Here is a 16,881-nt window from a genome sequence, read left to right on the forward strand (position 1 = left end):
CTGTGCATTACTGGTTAAAAACAAAACAAATATGAAGTCAACAAAACAAAGAAGAAGAAAAATATATAGGAAAAATATGTGACATTTTGTTGTCGGGTTTTGGGAAGAATGTCTGAAAGGCGACCTGCAGCATCAACAGTTGACCATAGAAGCTCAGGGGTCTTGAGTGGCACGTCTCTGGACAGGTCGTTGAGGGTGTGTCAGGACTCTAGACGGGTGGATCGGGCCGGGTTCTAACATGATCCAGACCGGATCAGGTTTCTAAGTCTTAAAACCGTAGACAAACCCAGAGTCTTCTTTAAGCACAGATGTGACCCCCGACTCGTCTTCAGACCCCATAACAGGGGGTGACCACTGAGATTCTGCACGCATACCACACCCCCCCACCGCACCCTCTGTTATCCCCCCGCCCAGTCATCACCCCCCACCCCCAGCCTGGAGCGGCGCCGCTTCCAGCACCCTCTACTTACAGACACTTAGGAAAGTGTTTTGATGGAGCGTCTTCCTTTCACTAAATACTGCTGCGGTCACGGAGAACGATCTGTGGTGGGAACACTGCGAGGGGGTGGGGGGGATCAGAGTCTGGGGGGGAGGGGAGAGGAAAGAAAGACGACCCTCTGAAGGCATTGTGCAAGTCCTTGGAAAAGTTGATGCTTTTGATTTTCCAGGAGGTTGTTGGGAATACCTCTGACTGCGGGGAAACCTGAGACGTCTTGAGCTCGGGACAACACAAACAGTTGGACTCAGAAGCTCTGAAAGATGGTTTACACTTTCATTTCAAGGAATGTTTGTTTAGGCCGTGAACTGGGAGGGAGGAGGGGAGGGAGGGGCGTGACTCTCTGTCAGTTTTTAACAAGAAAGGAAGGAAGTGTTTGGAGGGATGGTTTGAACAGCACTCATCCGTGCTCACATCCATGAGGTCTGTTGGTCGCCCTCTGCTGGATGCCTCACTTTTGATAAAGTCTAGTGCCGTTTCATCTGCTCAAATGACTCCAGTCCTGGACTTCATGAAGAAGAAGCCGATCCACTGTCTCCCTCATGTGGGTGGATACAGAACCAGTGTGTGCCCGGGTCTTGTTGATGCGGCGGGCGGCCAGAGCGCGTCAGTTGTTAGCGTGTTAGCATACCATGAAGGGTGGGTTTGGCCCAGCTGACCGTTTCAGCCCCATTTGTTTCCCTCAGCCAAGCCGAGTCTCAGCTCAGCGTTCAGGTCTAGAACAGTGCGGCATCATCTGCATATTCCCAGTGCATCAGAGTGCAGCGGCCTCACCACAACCACTTCCTGTCTGAGTTTATTCTCACTTCCGGGTCTCTGTTTCTTCTGTTCTTGGCTTGGTGTGGACCTGACTCGAGGACCTCCTCTGGTCCTGTTGAAGAGGTCAGCGACACGTCCCGTCTCACCCTGCAGCCGCCCGAGAACCAAGTTAAGGTTTCAGTCATGCACCTTCATTCCCACTTCGACTCAGGACTCCAGACGCTGCACCTCTTTTCTTGAGTGACCTACATCCGCTTGCATCCAGGCCACTGCCTCCAGCAGAGGGCATCGTCACTAATCTGAAACTGCAAAGTGCTTCCAGACTTGGAGCTCACGCTGCAGCAGCACCCCCCTCCTCGTCGCTCCACTCCTGCCAGAAGACTCTGGTTCCAGCGCAGCTGGTCCAGGTCCAGCGACCAACACCACCAGAACATCTCCCACTGCGTCACGGCTGAAAATAGAAGCTGTTGTTTGGGACTTAGGGAACACAATGCAGGCTCACATAAAGTTGACAGGCGGAGAGCAAGAAGAGTTGGATCAATCATCCTGGAGCCTCACAGCTCACAGACACCACTTCTTTCACCATCCTGCCTCTATTGATCATCTCCTCAGTGAGGCTCGCAGGATTCCGCCTCATGCACTTGACCTCATTAAGCCTCTGCCAATAGGCGGCAGGATTGGAAGGGAGGACCATCGTCCCACGCTTTATTCAAGACTCGCTGATGGGATTGCGGCTTCTAATTTAGCCGCTCATCTGGTTTAACAAGGCTTTGAAGGAGCTCCTCACCAGAACCTGTGTGTGTGTGTGTGTGTGTGTGTGTGTGTGAGGGGCCGCAGGTCGATTAATCCAGAGGTGGAGGAGCTGCCGATCTCCTCCCCTCAGCTGCTTTGAATCACGACGACAACGTCGGCCATCTTTGTGAACCGGCGTGAGTCAAGCTCTGCAGCTCCGTCTCTCACCTGCTGCATCATCCTCGACACGGAGCAGGAGGCCAGACGCCTCACAGCTGAGACCCGGCCAAGCCTGTGACCCAGCCGGGCCCCGTGACCCCACACGCATCAGTCTGATCATGTGCCACACAAAGACTCGCACGTTCACATTCCTGCTTCATCTCACACCCTCAATCCAGGATCAGAGTGAAAGTGTTGAGAACGTCAAAATAAATAAATAAATAAATAAAAAATGAAAATGTATTAATTCTATGTATATTTCACAATTAATTTCTCATGATTCCATATTGTCATGAATCATAGTCATTTAAGAATGTTTTTCCAAGGTTTTCCAAAGCTACACTCCTTTCTTTATTTTCCTATATTCTTAATACATATGTAAACTGTATGTTTCATGTATTTATTTGTTATATACTCTTCCTTTATTATTTGACTACTCTGGTTCATTTGCTCATTTATACATTTTATTACGAATAGCTATTTGTTTCTTTTATCATTCTTCAGTCAATATTATTTTGGATTCCAAATGTACAGTATCCAAAAATATAAATTTATTTTGGTGTGTTTTGCATTTCTCACTCTCTTATTTATGATGTACTTTATTTGTTTATTTTCCTCACAGAACATCCAGTAAATTATTTAAATCTTTTTTCTGTAGCTCAACATTCTTCACTGCTGAAGAGCCACGCTGGTCCTCCTCCTCCTCTCGGAGCAGAGTGAGTGGACCTCCAGCGCCCGTGGGGCTGCTGCACGTGATGGTCTGGTTCCCGTGGGCTCGGTGGCGGGCAGGTAGCCTGCAGAGCCTTGCTCTTATTGAAAACAGCTGCCTGCTGCTACTGGAGATGCAGGCGAGAGGAGAAACCGCCGGCAGCACGCGACCGAGCTTGGTGTGTGACACTGACTCGGGCCGCTTCCTGGAGTCCAAGGTTTGTTTGAAGCCGAGCGTGATCCTCCACCTTCCCTCTCTGTCCCTCGTCTCCACATCTGCTTTCGCTTTTCTCCGTGTGGATGACAAACAGCACAGAAATTCCAGGCTGTGGTCATCCCAGCGCCCGCAGCCCCTCCTCCAGCTTTCTCTTGGCAGGACCACTCGTGTCTCACATGTTAATGCTCTGCCAGGCTGCGGTGCCGGAGGGGGATTCAGACCGGGGCGGCGGTTAGGGACGGGGCTCTGGAACACTTTAGCTCTGCAGCGCTTGATTGTTTTAGCAGAGCGTGTTCAGAGACTACAACCTGAAACATGCAGGCTCTCAAGATCAGAAGTCATCCACCTTCTTTTCTCCACGGACATCTCAGGTTCTTGTGAGTCGTCCATGTTGAGAAGATGAAGTTAGAAGTAAGGCTCCAGGTTCTCCACCACTGTTGAGGAGCAATAACCAGATCAGTTCATCCATCTGCTGTCTAAATCAGAGGTCTAGTTGTAACCTCCTCCAGGTCTTCAGCGGAGACATGTCACGTGTCCTGGGTCTGCCCCGTGGTCTCCTCCAGATCGAACATCTCACTCGCCCAGGAGGCTTCTTCACATGAGCCTCCTCATGTCTTCTCTGGGAGGAGCATTAAGAATGTTTCCGATGAGGAGAAGAAGAGGAAGACAAGCCCTGAGGTTCATGAAGGCAAGAGGAGGACCTTTGCTGCTGGTGGGAGAAGAACACATCAAGCTCCTGTCCATGGAGTCAAGTCAAACTCTGCAGGTTCTGCCGCTGCTCTTCCAGCAGGGGAGATTTGACAGTGGAAATATGGCGAGAGAGATTCTCGCTCACGTCCACGCTGACTAATTGCTCCCTCAAACGCTTGGGCTTCAAGGGACGAGATAAGTGAGCGGCAGATGAACTTAATCACTTCAGAGGAGCCTCTCGAGGCCAAGCTGGCAGAGGAAGGCTTTATGTGAGAGACCTCAAAGGAGTCGGTCCTCTAATCTGACTGAGGAGTTAAAAACCCGGGCGCCACCGTGGTGACCAATCAGACGGCTGCTTCCTCCTGCTCTTTTCTGCTCCTCTGGCGCCGCGGCGTCACAGAGGAGGTTTGAGTCAGGACAAACACCAGGCTGTCCTTCACTGAGCTGGAAGACAGGCTGGTTGCTAACCAGCGGGACGCTCCAGTTTCCGGTGACGGGTTCCGACTCTTGGTTCCAGCAGAGGTCACCCTGGTGACCCACGTTTCTTCGCTATCCTCACGTCCTCCTGTGTCGCCCACCTCTTCACTCTGTCTGGCTGTGACTCCTACTGTAGATGGTTGAGGCATTTGCTGCCCCGGTGTGATGACTCACCCGGGACATCTGCAGTCAGCGTGTCAGTGCCCACTCCCCCTCCACAGCTGACAAAACTCTTCCACAGCAGCCGACTGTGTGGGCGCCAGAGTGGCCCGCGGAGGGGCCCGTGTCGGGGGCCGGGGCTTGTGCTTTAATGTCCCCTCGTAGCAGAGGAGCAGAGATGAAGTGAGGCTGGAAGTGAGGTCAGCGACGGAGCTGCATCAGTGACGCAGCCAGGTGGAGCCGAACCCTGAAACCTGACGCTGGTCGACGGAGAGCAGATGCTGCCTGAGCTGTGACTCGCTGGCAAAGCTCCGATCTGTACAGAACAGACTTTGGATCAGAACCAAGAGCTCGTCACAGAAGAAGCTGCTTTCTGCCAAACCTAAAACAAACTTTTCCATTGTTCGGAGCAGAAGCTGCCAGCCAGCAGCGCCGTCGTGGGGCCGAGAAGCGAAACTCAAAACCTCAGTGATCCAAAGGAACTTGCTCCGCTCAAAACTGAGCTCTTATTTGAAGACCTTTGAGAGTTGAGGTTTATGGATGGGCCAAAACATTATGACCACTGCCCTCATTTTGCTGCTCTTTTGCAGCCAGACTGGAGGAAACTCATGGCGGCTAGTGTTGAAGCGAAGCAGAGTCCAGTTCTGCTGGTCCACAGGTGAATCCTGCAGTGAGGGAGCTTGTGCCTGAACTAGGAAGCAGCCAGACAAAGGAGCGTGACAATAACAAATATAGAAATGGAATCACAACAGCGGTTATTGTTTCTCAAAGCAGCAGATCCCTCTGTTTTCAATCCCTGGGTTCCGCGGCACGTTCATTCCTCAAACAAGCCAGCGCTAATATGAGCTTCAGGGTCGCCTCACGTCCACAGCAGGAGCATGATGAAGTCTTCAGCCCGGCCCATAATGTACCCGACACACCCTCAACACCTTTGTAGTGTCCGCGTTTTCTGCCGTGAATGGAATAGCGAAAGGTCCATACAATAGATCACCTGATTGATGGCCGCCGCTGAAAGAAGTGCCAGAACAAAACCAGAGCCTCCACTCCAATTCCCTCAGAGGCGATGAGTTTTGTCGGGTGTCAGGAGGAACAAGAGAAGAGATTCATGCTGGCCAGAAAATAGATGACAGGATCGGACACCGGCAAAGACGGCGGCGGCTAAAATAAGAGACATCACCTGACGGATGAACAATCGCTTCATTATGAGGCTCCTTCACAAAACATTAGGGCTGATGAAGTGCCGTCGCCGTCTGCCCCTGGTGTTTGCTTCCTTACGCCTCTTTGCAGCAGTGAAGCACCTTTTCAGTCCCTTCTTTTAACGTTTGCGTTAAGTAAGCAAATAAGATACTCGCTGCTAGCTAACTCTAGCTAACCAGCTGCTCTCTTGATAAACCAGACTGAAGAGGTTCATGTTTAAACTAGCATAAAGCGAGGCGTGGGTGAGGTCATCTCACCCTCAACCCAGCAGAGGGAGGGGGTCCGAGTCCAGGCTCGGGGTGAGTCCTGATCTGACCCCCTCCAACACCAGACTATGATGCCATTCCAACATGCTCATGATACTCTGCACAATTTCACACAGTACTGAAAAACATCACAGTTAAGGATGTCAGAACCGTTGAATTGTAGATAATATTTCTTTAACTACTGAAGGATGAAAAACACAGTGTCACATGTAGAAGCTCGACTTGAAGTCTGGCACTAAAACCAACGTTCTTGTGTAGCCTTCATTGACGTGCTGAAGGCCTCCGATTACGAACAAAGCGCTTCGATCGCAGACGTTGAATTCAACTTCAGTCTCAATGGAAATATGGATTTAAAATTTCTTTTCTTTTTTTCTTGATATAATATTAAGAGTCAGAAGAGTCAGAAATGAAGATGTTGAGGTTGTCATGTGGAGAAAGGAGAAGGTGGGACATTAGTCTATCTGAGGGACATGTGGAGAAGTTTGGAAGCCGGCAGCTTGGACACGTGCTTGGACCAAAAGTGTTGGAGATGATGGAGAGGAGAACCACCAGTGAAGTTCAGGATGAAGGTGTGACCAGGAGAATGATGAAGACGGTGAATGGCCCAGAGCCCAACTTTAACACCAGCGACAGTCAGAGCAGGAGAGTTCAGACAAATCCAGAGAGATCCTTTGTGGACAAGCTTCACGCTTCCATGTTGATGAAGAACATGAAGAACATGTTTCTCCATGCATGGCTCCTTCATAAACAGAATGCTGTTGTCTGTTTCATCATTTTTCTTCAGGAGGCGCATACACGAGCTGGTGAGGGCTACAGTGTGTTTTAGCCGCGCAGCAGGGCTCCTGTGGGATTCTTGTGTTGAGGTGAAGTGGTTCTCTGTGTTTAGGTCTGCAGGATGAGAAATACAGATCCAAGCGTTTGTTTTCTCGGACTGCTGGGAACATTTGGAGCTGGAGCTGCTGTAAACATGTGGATGAGGTCAGGCTGCCGCAGAGACTTCCTGTGGTCCAGCCTCCCTGGTCACAAAACGGTTTTACTGTGTCACCCAGCTGGAGGAGAGCAAGTCACCCAGGGAGGTCTTCAGTCAGCTGGTGAAGAAAGAGCTGAGCCAGGAGACAGAACTCTCCACTGACCGCTGGGTTTTTCCTCTCACCTGTGGTCACCAGCTTTGGAGTGACTCAGAGAACAAGAGTCTCTCTGGGAGAGAGAAGCTCAGTCATCCAGGAGAGACTCAGAAGAGAACATCTGCTGCTCCAGGAGGAGGCAGGTGTTAGGATGTCTCCTGGACTAGTTCAGCTGGGAGGAGGCCCCAAAACACAACAACAAAATCATTAAATTCAACAATGAAATGCAATAACTCAAAAAACATGAATGAATGTATATGAAAATTACTCTACACAACAAATACACTACTTGGAATACAAACCAAACGTATATTATTATTCCATATGAGTGGCAGATCACAGCTTCTGGACACTGGCTTGGTGCTGCTGAACGGTGGGGTTCAGGCCGCTCTTCGTCCGTTTCCCCCTCGGCAGCCCACAGCTGAGCATCACATGTCGTGTGTCCACCTCATGAATGTTACAGTGATGAACTCCGAGCTTCAGAGTCCTCATCTATCTCCCTCCACGTCTCTCACGCTGCTCCACAGAACCTGCTGACTGCAGAGAATCAATGGAGCCGCTGATACCGCTGAGTCCAAGTGAGGAGCCACACACACTCTCCTGCTCCACTATCGACTCCCGCCGCTTCATCGGCGTACACTGGTGTCAGCGCCAGTCCACGTCCACAGCAAGTGGGCCGGACTCATCAGCATATACATGCAGAACCGCTGACCCGCTGTCAGAAGCCATTGTCCTCTGCAAGACTGTCGACGAACGCGCACCATGATCACGTAGCAGCAGCGACTAGCATCACTGTCGAATCTCACTCAACACAATGGGCAGAGCCCCAGCTAGTGGGGACTCAAACAGTGACTCCGCCCCCTGAGGAAATCAACACCAACAGCACGACCAGTTCTCAACGCAACTCAATCGTGAACAACACATTTAGTGACTAAAAGGCTGGAAAATAAAGCTCTTAGACATGTAGGACAGGATGGTTCGGGAATAGCACCATCGTGAAACCATCGTCACTTCATTGAACCTCAGAGTAAAAGAACCAATGAAGGGAACAGACAAACAGAAAGAAATGGAAGGAAAGGGAATAAACACAATTGAAAACAAATACTATATTCGAAATTTTTTAGCACAAAAATAACAACATGGTAAAGAAAAGCTAATCGCAATAAACAATGTCACATTGATTAGCATTATACAAAGTAGCACAAACTGCTAGCATGAACGCAGACTGTCCGGCCTCAGCTACACAAAGTGACGGAACATTTAGCTTCACTTCCAGGTTGATCTTCTGCTGCGAAGACACCCTGAAGGACAGTTCAGGAACGGCACCACCATTGTCTGGCACAGCATTTACACGATGCTGTCGCCAACGCTCATCCCCGAGGACAGCTAAAGTGCAAGTAGCTCCTTGCTAACAGGACGACTTCAGCGTGCAACGAGAGACGACGAGGATGGCGCCACGCTGGCTCAGAGGTTCCACGATGAAGAGAGTGGTAGGAAACGCCCCGGAAGATTAAACACCTCTGAGTAGACCAGTGAAGTCTAAGCTGGAGAGAGCTAGCGACGGCAGCGCTGCGTCCCAAACGGCGTACAAGGACGACATCTGCAGTTTTCTCACAACAAGCGGATGATGCTTTCTACATCCTCCTCACACACACACACACACACACACACACACACGAGGCAGGCTGCCGAGTAAATGGTGGCGGGGAGTGAGAAATCCCAGCAGGGGTTTGCGGATGAGGGTGTCAGCACTTTCCTGGCTCGGCTTTAGCCCCTCGGTTCTGCTCTGGGACGGAAGAGTTTAATTGGAGAGCGCTAACGCACAGCTGGAGAGCTGAGCCACGTGGGCCGTGACCGGCTCTGGAGATGGAGGGCCGAGAGTGTGTGTGTGTGCGAGACAGAGAGAGAAGCGTCCCTCAAGGCGTGGGCTAATTTATTCATGGGACGCGAGCAGTTTGTTTACCAGCCGTCTCATTTACAGAATAATAGGCAATAATAATTTCAGCAGATTGATCTCGGGTTAATCCAAATAATTACCGATTCATTACACGGACTGGGATAGAATTGACTTTCTCCGTGAGGAGGGGGCGGCGGGGCCACACTGCACACCAGTGCAGTCCTGGCCCTTGATTTCTGTCGCACTCACCGGCTTTCACTGACTCGACTGCTCCGAGAGTCGTGACTCAGCTCTGTGACTCGCACACAACACCTGCGACATGAATGCACCGGCGGCTGGTGGCAGGTATGAGGCGTTCAGGTGCCGCCAGAATGGTTGGACATTCCCGTGCTCCTGCTGCTGTCAGAAGCTGACCAGTCAGAGTCAGAGAGGGACGATGCCTCCAGGAGCTTCAGCCTTTCGCTTCGGTTTTCTATGTTAAATAACAGTATTTTAAAAAAAGTTATCAAACCAAAACAGAATTGTCAGGATGTGTTGCCATGCAAAAGAACTTCTGTTTTTTCAGTGGTTTTCCAAAAATGAGGATGACTACGCTCTCGGTTCAAATAAAACTTAAACAAGTTTCTAAAATAAGGTGCTATGAAAGAAAACCAGAAGCTACTTGAACAAAACCAAACCAGCGATGAAGTTTTGGTCAAGTCTTTCTATATAACTGCTGAAGCTGACTCATGAGAGTCAGAGAGTGATGATGCACTCAGGAGCTTCTGCTTGTTGTGACTAGAAATGGTTATGAAAACAGTTACATAAATGAAATATAAGTGTAACAGCAATAGTAAAAACAGTAAATTGAAAAAAAAGACACAAAATATTCTACTCCTACTACTTGGGTGTGGAGAACCACGACGCGTGTCACGCTGGCCATGTTTGCCTGGACGACCTTTGGAAAGTAAAAACGTGTGTTGGTGAGAAGGTGGTGCAGACCACGGCTGAATGCTCTCTAGCACCATGTGACCCGAGACAGGCTCCAACCAAACCTCTCATTATGACTAGTCCATGGACTCCTGATGATTCAACTGTTATAACATGATGCTGGTTTGTTCATCAGAGATGTCGCGGGCCACTATTGGACCACCAGACTCAGCTGGTGTTTCCACTTGAGGACGAGTCTCTAGTCACGTCAGCACCGTGTCATCAGGCGCTGCTCTCTAATTAGCAGCTGGAGACACAAGCTTCTGTTTCCTGGTTTGTTTTCACCGGAGATGGAATCTGAAGTGTGAGCTCCTCTGCACTGTTTGGATTCCTCAGAGAGGGCGGAACACTCCAATATGTAGATGTTCAGAGGAATCTCAGTCACCGAGTCGGCGAAGGGCAAACACGTCCATGTAGAGAGAAAAGGACTCAACTGGACGGTTGCTAAATGACTTCATGTCCATGAAATATGATGTGGTGTTTCAAAAGGCTCCCAGGCCTCAGTCACCCATGAGGAACTGGGAGCAGAGCGGCTGCTGCTCCAGTGGAGGGCGACCAGGACCGGAGCATGAGCACAGAGAAAGACTGCGACCCAGACGACTATTGAACTCATTTAATGCGTAAAACAAATACAAGTTACTTCACTGGGTCATCACAAGTCAACAAGATTTTTTGTAACACCCTCAGAAATATACATTCACATGGCTGCGCACAGATAAGTCCTCTCGTAACATCGAACGGTCGCCTCCAGTACTGCGCCGGAGGCGTATCAAAACCTGTTTCTCTTTTTTTAGGGGGGGACTTTGGAAAGAAGCGATACGTCGGTCTACCGTCTCAAAACCGTTTATCTTACATCACCAGGGGTCCTACACGTCGTCTGGACTAGAGTCTCAACTCTATGTACAGTATTTACAGCGGAATGTGCTCGGACGATAAAAACAGGATGGAATGGCGCCATGGCTAGATGCAACAGAACACGTTTGCCAGGCTACACGCCGTCATGCTACTGCTTTCTGACATGAAACAGGAAGAACTGTGGGGAACGTTGTGCTTAGAACCAAGGCGGCCAAGAGACCAATGTTTTCATGGATTCTTGTGCTTCCAAGTCAATTTAAGTGTCACGGTTAGCTTCCTGAAGAGCTAGCTCTTCCATGAAGCCTCGCTAACACCGGAAACAACGACAAAAAAGTTAAAATTAGGAAGCGGACCTTGTCATTTTTTTAGCATTTCTAGTGAAAGAACAGACCACACGCTAGCTTTGGACATAAGATCCAAATGGTGAGGGATGAGAGAAGGAAACGTTAGCATGCGGCCTCACAGCTGGGGGACGGTCCCGTGAACCACCGAGACGTTGTCACCTTCAGGTTCAATTTACAGCTCCGACTGTTCGAACCCTCAGTAACGCCCGCACAACATCGCATTTCCAATTAGCATTTTTCATTACCGTCCTTTTTCGATGAGATAAATTACTGCAAGCATTTAAAACCGTACACAACGGTCATATTTAAAACAAAAATACTTTTACTTTGCTCAATCGTGAGCCACAATTCTGATTTTCAGTAAATCAGGTCTCAGCTCTGGTTGTTTACGAAATCGAAACGTTTTCACGTCCATCACATTGTTAGCGATTAGCAACCAACAACTAAGAGTTTTCTCTGCATGATTTAAGATAGAACATAATGCTGCATCATTTATTTTCTTATTGATCAACAAACGTTTTCAGGAAACCTTTTGATGACGCTAAAGCTAGGAGCTAAGACTGACTTCTGCTGACGCCCAGTTGAACTGGTTTGATGCCAAAATTAGCATCTAAAAGAAAGCCATGAAAACATTGTCCGAAATCAAACCGGGGCAGTGGTTGCTAACGGCTAGCGTTACTAGCAGCTACAAGAGTCTGCCAAGTAAACACTCACACAGTTTTCCAATTGTATGACGATGTTTTCACCCGTAACATGAAAAGCGATGAGGCGCGGCACTAGCTAGCATCATGTGAAGATGAAGAGCCGACATGTCTATCAGAGACATAGATATTCCCGGGATGAAAACGGATCTGATTTATTGTCGCCGATTGTTGGAGACAAACTGACATTTCTAAAAAAACGCTAACCATAGCGAACGGCTGCGACGGCACACGAGGCATGCACGGAACAATACAGTGCTGAGTCAGATGTCGTGGTGTAGATTTCAACTACTGGCACTTGTCTGAGATAAAAAAAAGGAACCAGGCTGATCCATAGATAACGTAGCAGCCCCCTCTGCAAATATAAAGGAGACAGTCGACCGCTCGTCCGACACGCTCCCTCTACAGCCACTGAAACAAGGAAAGCAGCAGGTGACTTCTCAAAAACAAAACATGGCCACCGTTCAATTTTCAATTTCCCTTTAAGACGCCTCTTCCGTCATGCCCCTCCCCCTCCCTGTCTGTGGACGACTCCCGAGTAGAAAACCTCTGCTGGTCACACCAGTTATTAAAGTCGGACACTCTTCCTGCGACATCCGTTTGATTAGAAAAATGGTTAGTACAAAACATAGTTATGACGGTGATGCCTATGTACACAACAGACACACAAACCTGTTCAAGTGATAATTCAGAGCGTTATTGCAGGTTTGGTGTCGCGCTGCACGTCTTCTGTTGCGGCCATTCATGGCAAACTCTCTCGTGTTCTGGGATTCCTACGTCCAGAGAGCGAGGGCGACAGGAGCTCGACAGATGGGTGGTGCGACTGACACGCATGCTAGGCTACGCCATGACGCCTCTCTCCGTGTCGTTCGCCAGATGGATCATCAGAAACTTGATTTCTGAGGGTGGTGTAGCAACACGTTCTGGAGTGTGGCTAACCAGCGCTAAAACCTCGGGACCGATTTTGATCCAAGGCTACTGCTTCCTAGACCTCAACGAAAGTATTCTGTTAGCATAGCCTGGCTAGCATTGTGACACTTCCTTAAAGAAATGGAGGCGGATAAAATTGTTGTTGAACGCACAAAACCGGACCTGCTACCCAGGTGGGTTGGAACATTCGCCCACGTTCTAGCTATGGACTCTAGTTAACATGACTCATGCTAGCAAGGGCAGTTCCCTCAGAGGGAAGGCCAAACAACCCTGGGATCTTCAAGCCTCCGTTTTCCCGTCACAAGACCCTATAGGGCTGAACGTGATCCAGGCAATGGTGGCTGATGCAGTAGCATGTTCAGTCAGAAGGAAGTTTCTGAGTTTGGAAAAAGCTAACTAAGGGGTGTTTTGGTACGGTGAGGATCGAGACTAGAGTCAGGCGTTGGATCCAAGTGTCCACGTGCCGGTGGACAATTGTGTTTTACAGGCTCACACCACCCGGCCGCGAGAAGAGTTTGGCCCCGCCGATGGGAAAACGCAATGACTTGAACCCAAAGTGACATTCGATGGACAACAAAGAACCTCACAGCATTCTCAATTCATCACTGGTTGACAAACATTGAAACTCCCACCTGTAGATATGTCACGCACAGTTCACTCAAATCTCTGGTCACTTTAAAAAAAAAAGAAAATACAAAAAGACATTGTAAGAAAAACAACAAACAATGATAAAAACAAATCCAGTGTCGGACTTTCACGAATGTGCTCAGCAAACAAAACCTCCACCAATCTCTTTTGTACATTTAATACAGTCGATCAAAATAAAAATGTCACGGACAGAACACACCGATGAGCCGCTGACCTTTCTGACCGCAGCGGTCAGAGTCTCTTAAAAGTTTGTCCCATCACCGGATGGAGTCGACACCGTCGATGTTGTGAGCGCTTTGCTTGGTTTTCTTTCATTAGTAGGATGGCGATGAGGAAGTCGGGGGAGCCCAAGAGGAGTGGGGGTGCGGGTGGGGGAGGGTACAGTGATGGGTGTGAAGGTGAAGGAGTGGGGGGCGCTCGGTCGGGTCGCCTCATGCCACTACACGTACCACTCTTTCTTGGAAATGACAGAGCCGTCGGTTTGAGAGATCATGTCGTCGGCTATCTCGGGCTCGGGGTCGTACTGGAAAGCCAGAGTCCGCTCGTCGTAATCTCTGCTTTCGCCCTCGTCCACAGTGAAATAGGGCCTCTTCAGGTCCTCGGCCTCGTGGTCGAAATCGCGCTCCCCGCCCTCAAACCCGCCCGTCACGCCGATTTGCGCCGGCTTCTTCTCGTCGTCCGAATCGTCTGGGTACTGCAGGTTCTTGGGCATGGGCGGGTGCGCCGGGAGGCCGCCGGCCTTGCTGTAGCCGTTGCCGAACACGTGCTTCTTGGTGCTGTAGTCTCCCTTGAAGGTGCGCTGACGGCGGCGGAGGAACACGAAGAGCAGTATGGCCGCCACGCCCAACAGAGCTACGCCACCTACGGCGCCCCCGATGGCGGCGGCCGGATTGCTCTGCTGCTCTGGGATCTCAGGGCCAGGTGTCGGGTGGTTAGGGAATTCTGGGTAGGAAAAGACAGATGGAAGGGAGTGTGTCAGTGCTCTGGTGGGAGGAGGTGCATTTGTGCAGGTGCAACTTTTTTTTTTAAAGGAAAGATGAAGTAAGGAAGACAAGGACGGAAAAGCAAAGGGGTGAAAGGAAGGACACACCCACCCGACCCCACACAGCGACACAAACACCCTGAATGAGCGAAGAGTGAAGACATGCAGAGATGAGCGGCGGGAGATTGGCCACGCGAGGCTTCGCCAGCATGCAGCCGCCCGGCGGACATGACACGGACGCACAGCGGAAACGGCGCTCCGATGCATCGGCACACTTCAAACATGGCGGAAAACAGGTTGTTAGCGAGCAGCGGCGGTTAGTCGAGCAAGGAGAAGAAACAGGAAGCAACCAGCCCTTCAGACTAGAGTCGGGGTCACCTGGCGCCCAGACCGTCAGGTGTTTGACTGCAGCTCCCCGGACTAGTCACTCACACTCACAACACTCGCTCCTCACATACAAGCAGCCGTCGGCCATTTTCAACCCACAATCCAAAAATCGCTGAGCTTCGGCTTGTTCCTTTCCTCAGAAGTTTTTCTATCCATTCAAGATTCATACAGGATCAAAAACACCTGAGCCTTTTTCATGTCATTATTTCCCACATCAGTCCAAGCATATGTTCTTCACCAGTCATCACCTAAATGTGTATTCTTTTTATCAACAAAACCACTTAGAAAAGGTCATGAGTCGCCACTGAAAAATCTGTGGAAACCGATTTTTGTCGTGAAATTTGTTCAATGGCAATTAACAGCATTTTTGAGAGAAAAACGCCTCAGAAGAATTTAGATCCTTCATGTATTAATGAAAAACAGACTTGTTTTTATCATCACGTCGAATCACATTTTTATCTCTTGAGTTATGTGAAAGAAAGAAAAAATTCAAGCCCTGATAAAATGGACTTTTAAGCTGTTTAACTGCAGCAAATAAACACACAAAGTCATCATCATCATCCATGACAAACAATTGTTTAAATCACTGAGTTATATTTCTGTGGATGCAGCTATGATGCAGGCTGAGGTGATGCGAGGGGCTGAGAGGAGGGTTTCCTCCAGCATTCTTCATCTGGGAATATAAATGAATCCAGTCCTAAGCTTGTGCTGGCACACTTCTACACTCATTATTATCATATCACTCCCTCTCATCATGAAATACTCTGAAGGACAACAATCTGCAGATGAACGCGTCCTCACGGTCAAATGCAAAGCCCTTCATGAAACAGTGAAGTGCTGCTCCGCTCGCCAGCACGCGCCTCCATGACAGCCTCAGCACAAACACCTGCGACAAACACAGCTGTTGCTGGCAGCAAACTGGAAGTTGAAAAGCTGCTCGCTCCTCAACACCAAGACGAGGAGGAGGAGGAACTACACCAAGCTCTTTCGCGGAGACTCTTATCTGGAACGTGATCAAAGTCCCGCGACACGCTCGCCTCAACCTGCACGCGTCTCAGCTGCCGCTGACGCAACGCTAATCCGCGGCAAAACAGGCCAGAGATAAAGAGCAACAACAGCGACAGAATTAAGAGTCTACACAAGCGCTGGTGCAGAGGTGACAGCAAACAAGGGGAGGAAGTGATGATGATGATGATGAAGGAGTCAGATTCCACAGGACTCTCTCACTCCTGAGATAAGCAGCGGGTCTTTACTCAACACATTCCAGTTTGGTCCAGGCAGGTGTGCCCAAATTACAGCCTACTTTCACACACGGACTTCACCAACTTAGCCACACTATATTGTACACAGGGGGGCGCAGCACCTCACTCAACACTCAACTGAGAACATGTACCTTCATACAGTACGTCAATAATTCACGCGACAAACTCCACCCATCTGCTCTGAAGGAGGACCTCCTCTGGAATCCAGGTTTCGCCATCAAGCTTTAGCTGTTAGCATCGTACTAACAAAGACCGAAGAATAAGGACAGCATGTTGCTATCTACACCAGGTGAATCTGGTTTGCAATCTCACAATTGTTTTCTGACTCGAGAGGAACCACAGTCATCATCTGCAACCATCCATTCTATGAACAAGCTTGCTGGCACACGTGAAACTGTGGAGAGGTTCCTCTCATTGTCCGGAGAATTCTGTGCTCAGATTTTAGTGGTAACCTTCACGCCTGGCTCCACAGCAGCAAGACGCAGTCTTCAAAGGCTTTTACTGAGCTATTTTCTGGAGAATCAATGGCACAACAACAGAGCCGTCTCATCGACCAGATTTCTCTTTTTTTTTTTTTTTGCGGCCGGGAACGAGTGATGACTTGTTTCTGACCAGCCGGTTGAGCATGGAGACATTTTGTTTTTAATAGAAGAAAAATCTGTGATTCAACTTTTGTTCACTTTTGTTTGAGCGACTTTCAACAAGCAAAGGCAGACGTCACATGGGGAGGAGGTGGGGTGCCCAGTAAACATGGACAGCCTTGCGCTTAGCAATAGTGATCCAGTCCTCCACTCCACCGTTGAAGAGGTCATCGCCATTTACATGCTTAAAAAATGGAACAAACCATGAGTGTCTATCAATG

The 16,881-nt window shown here is 49.3% G+C and overlaps 1 protein-coding gene across 4 annotated transcripts in view; it reads right to left on the bottom strand.

Annotated features, from left to right (window-relative positions):
* nectin1b (nectin cell adhesion molecule 1b) overlaps nt 1-16,881 on the bottom strand; it is a 134,929-nt gene that overhangs the window by 39,905 nt on the left and 78,143 nt on the right. Inside the window, exon 7 of one of the 4 annotated variants that reach the window (XM_053872179.1) lies at nt 486-14,330. The exons of the other annotated variants lie outside the window; for them this stretch is intronic. Coding sequence (XP_053728154.1) covers nt 13,828-14,330 — 503 coding nt within the window. The 3' untranslated portion in view covers nt 486-13,827. Of the gene's footprint in view, nt 1-485; nt 14,331-16,881 lie in introns of those variants that run through there. 4 annotated transcript variants of the gene reach the window in all.

This window comes from Synchiropus splendidus, chromosome 8, assembly GCF_027744825.2.
Source record: "Synchiropus splendidus isolate RoL2022-P1 chromosome 8, RoL_Sspl_1.0, whole genome shotgun sequence".
In the NCBI taxonomy this organism is placed as follows: domain Eukaryota; kingdom Metazoa; phylum Chordata; class Actinopteri; order Syngnathiformes; family Callionymidae; genus Synchiropus; species Synchiropus splendidus.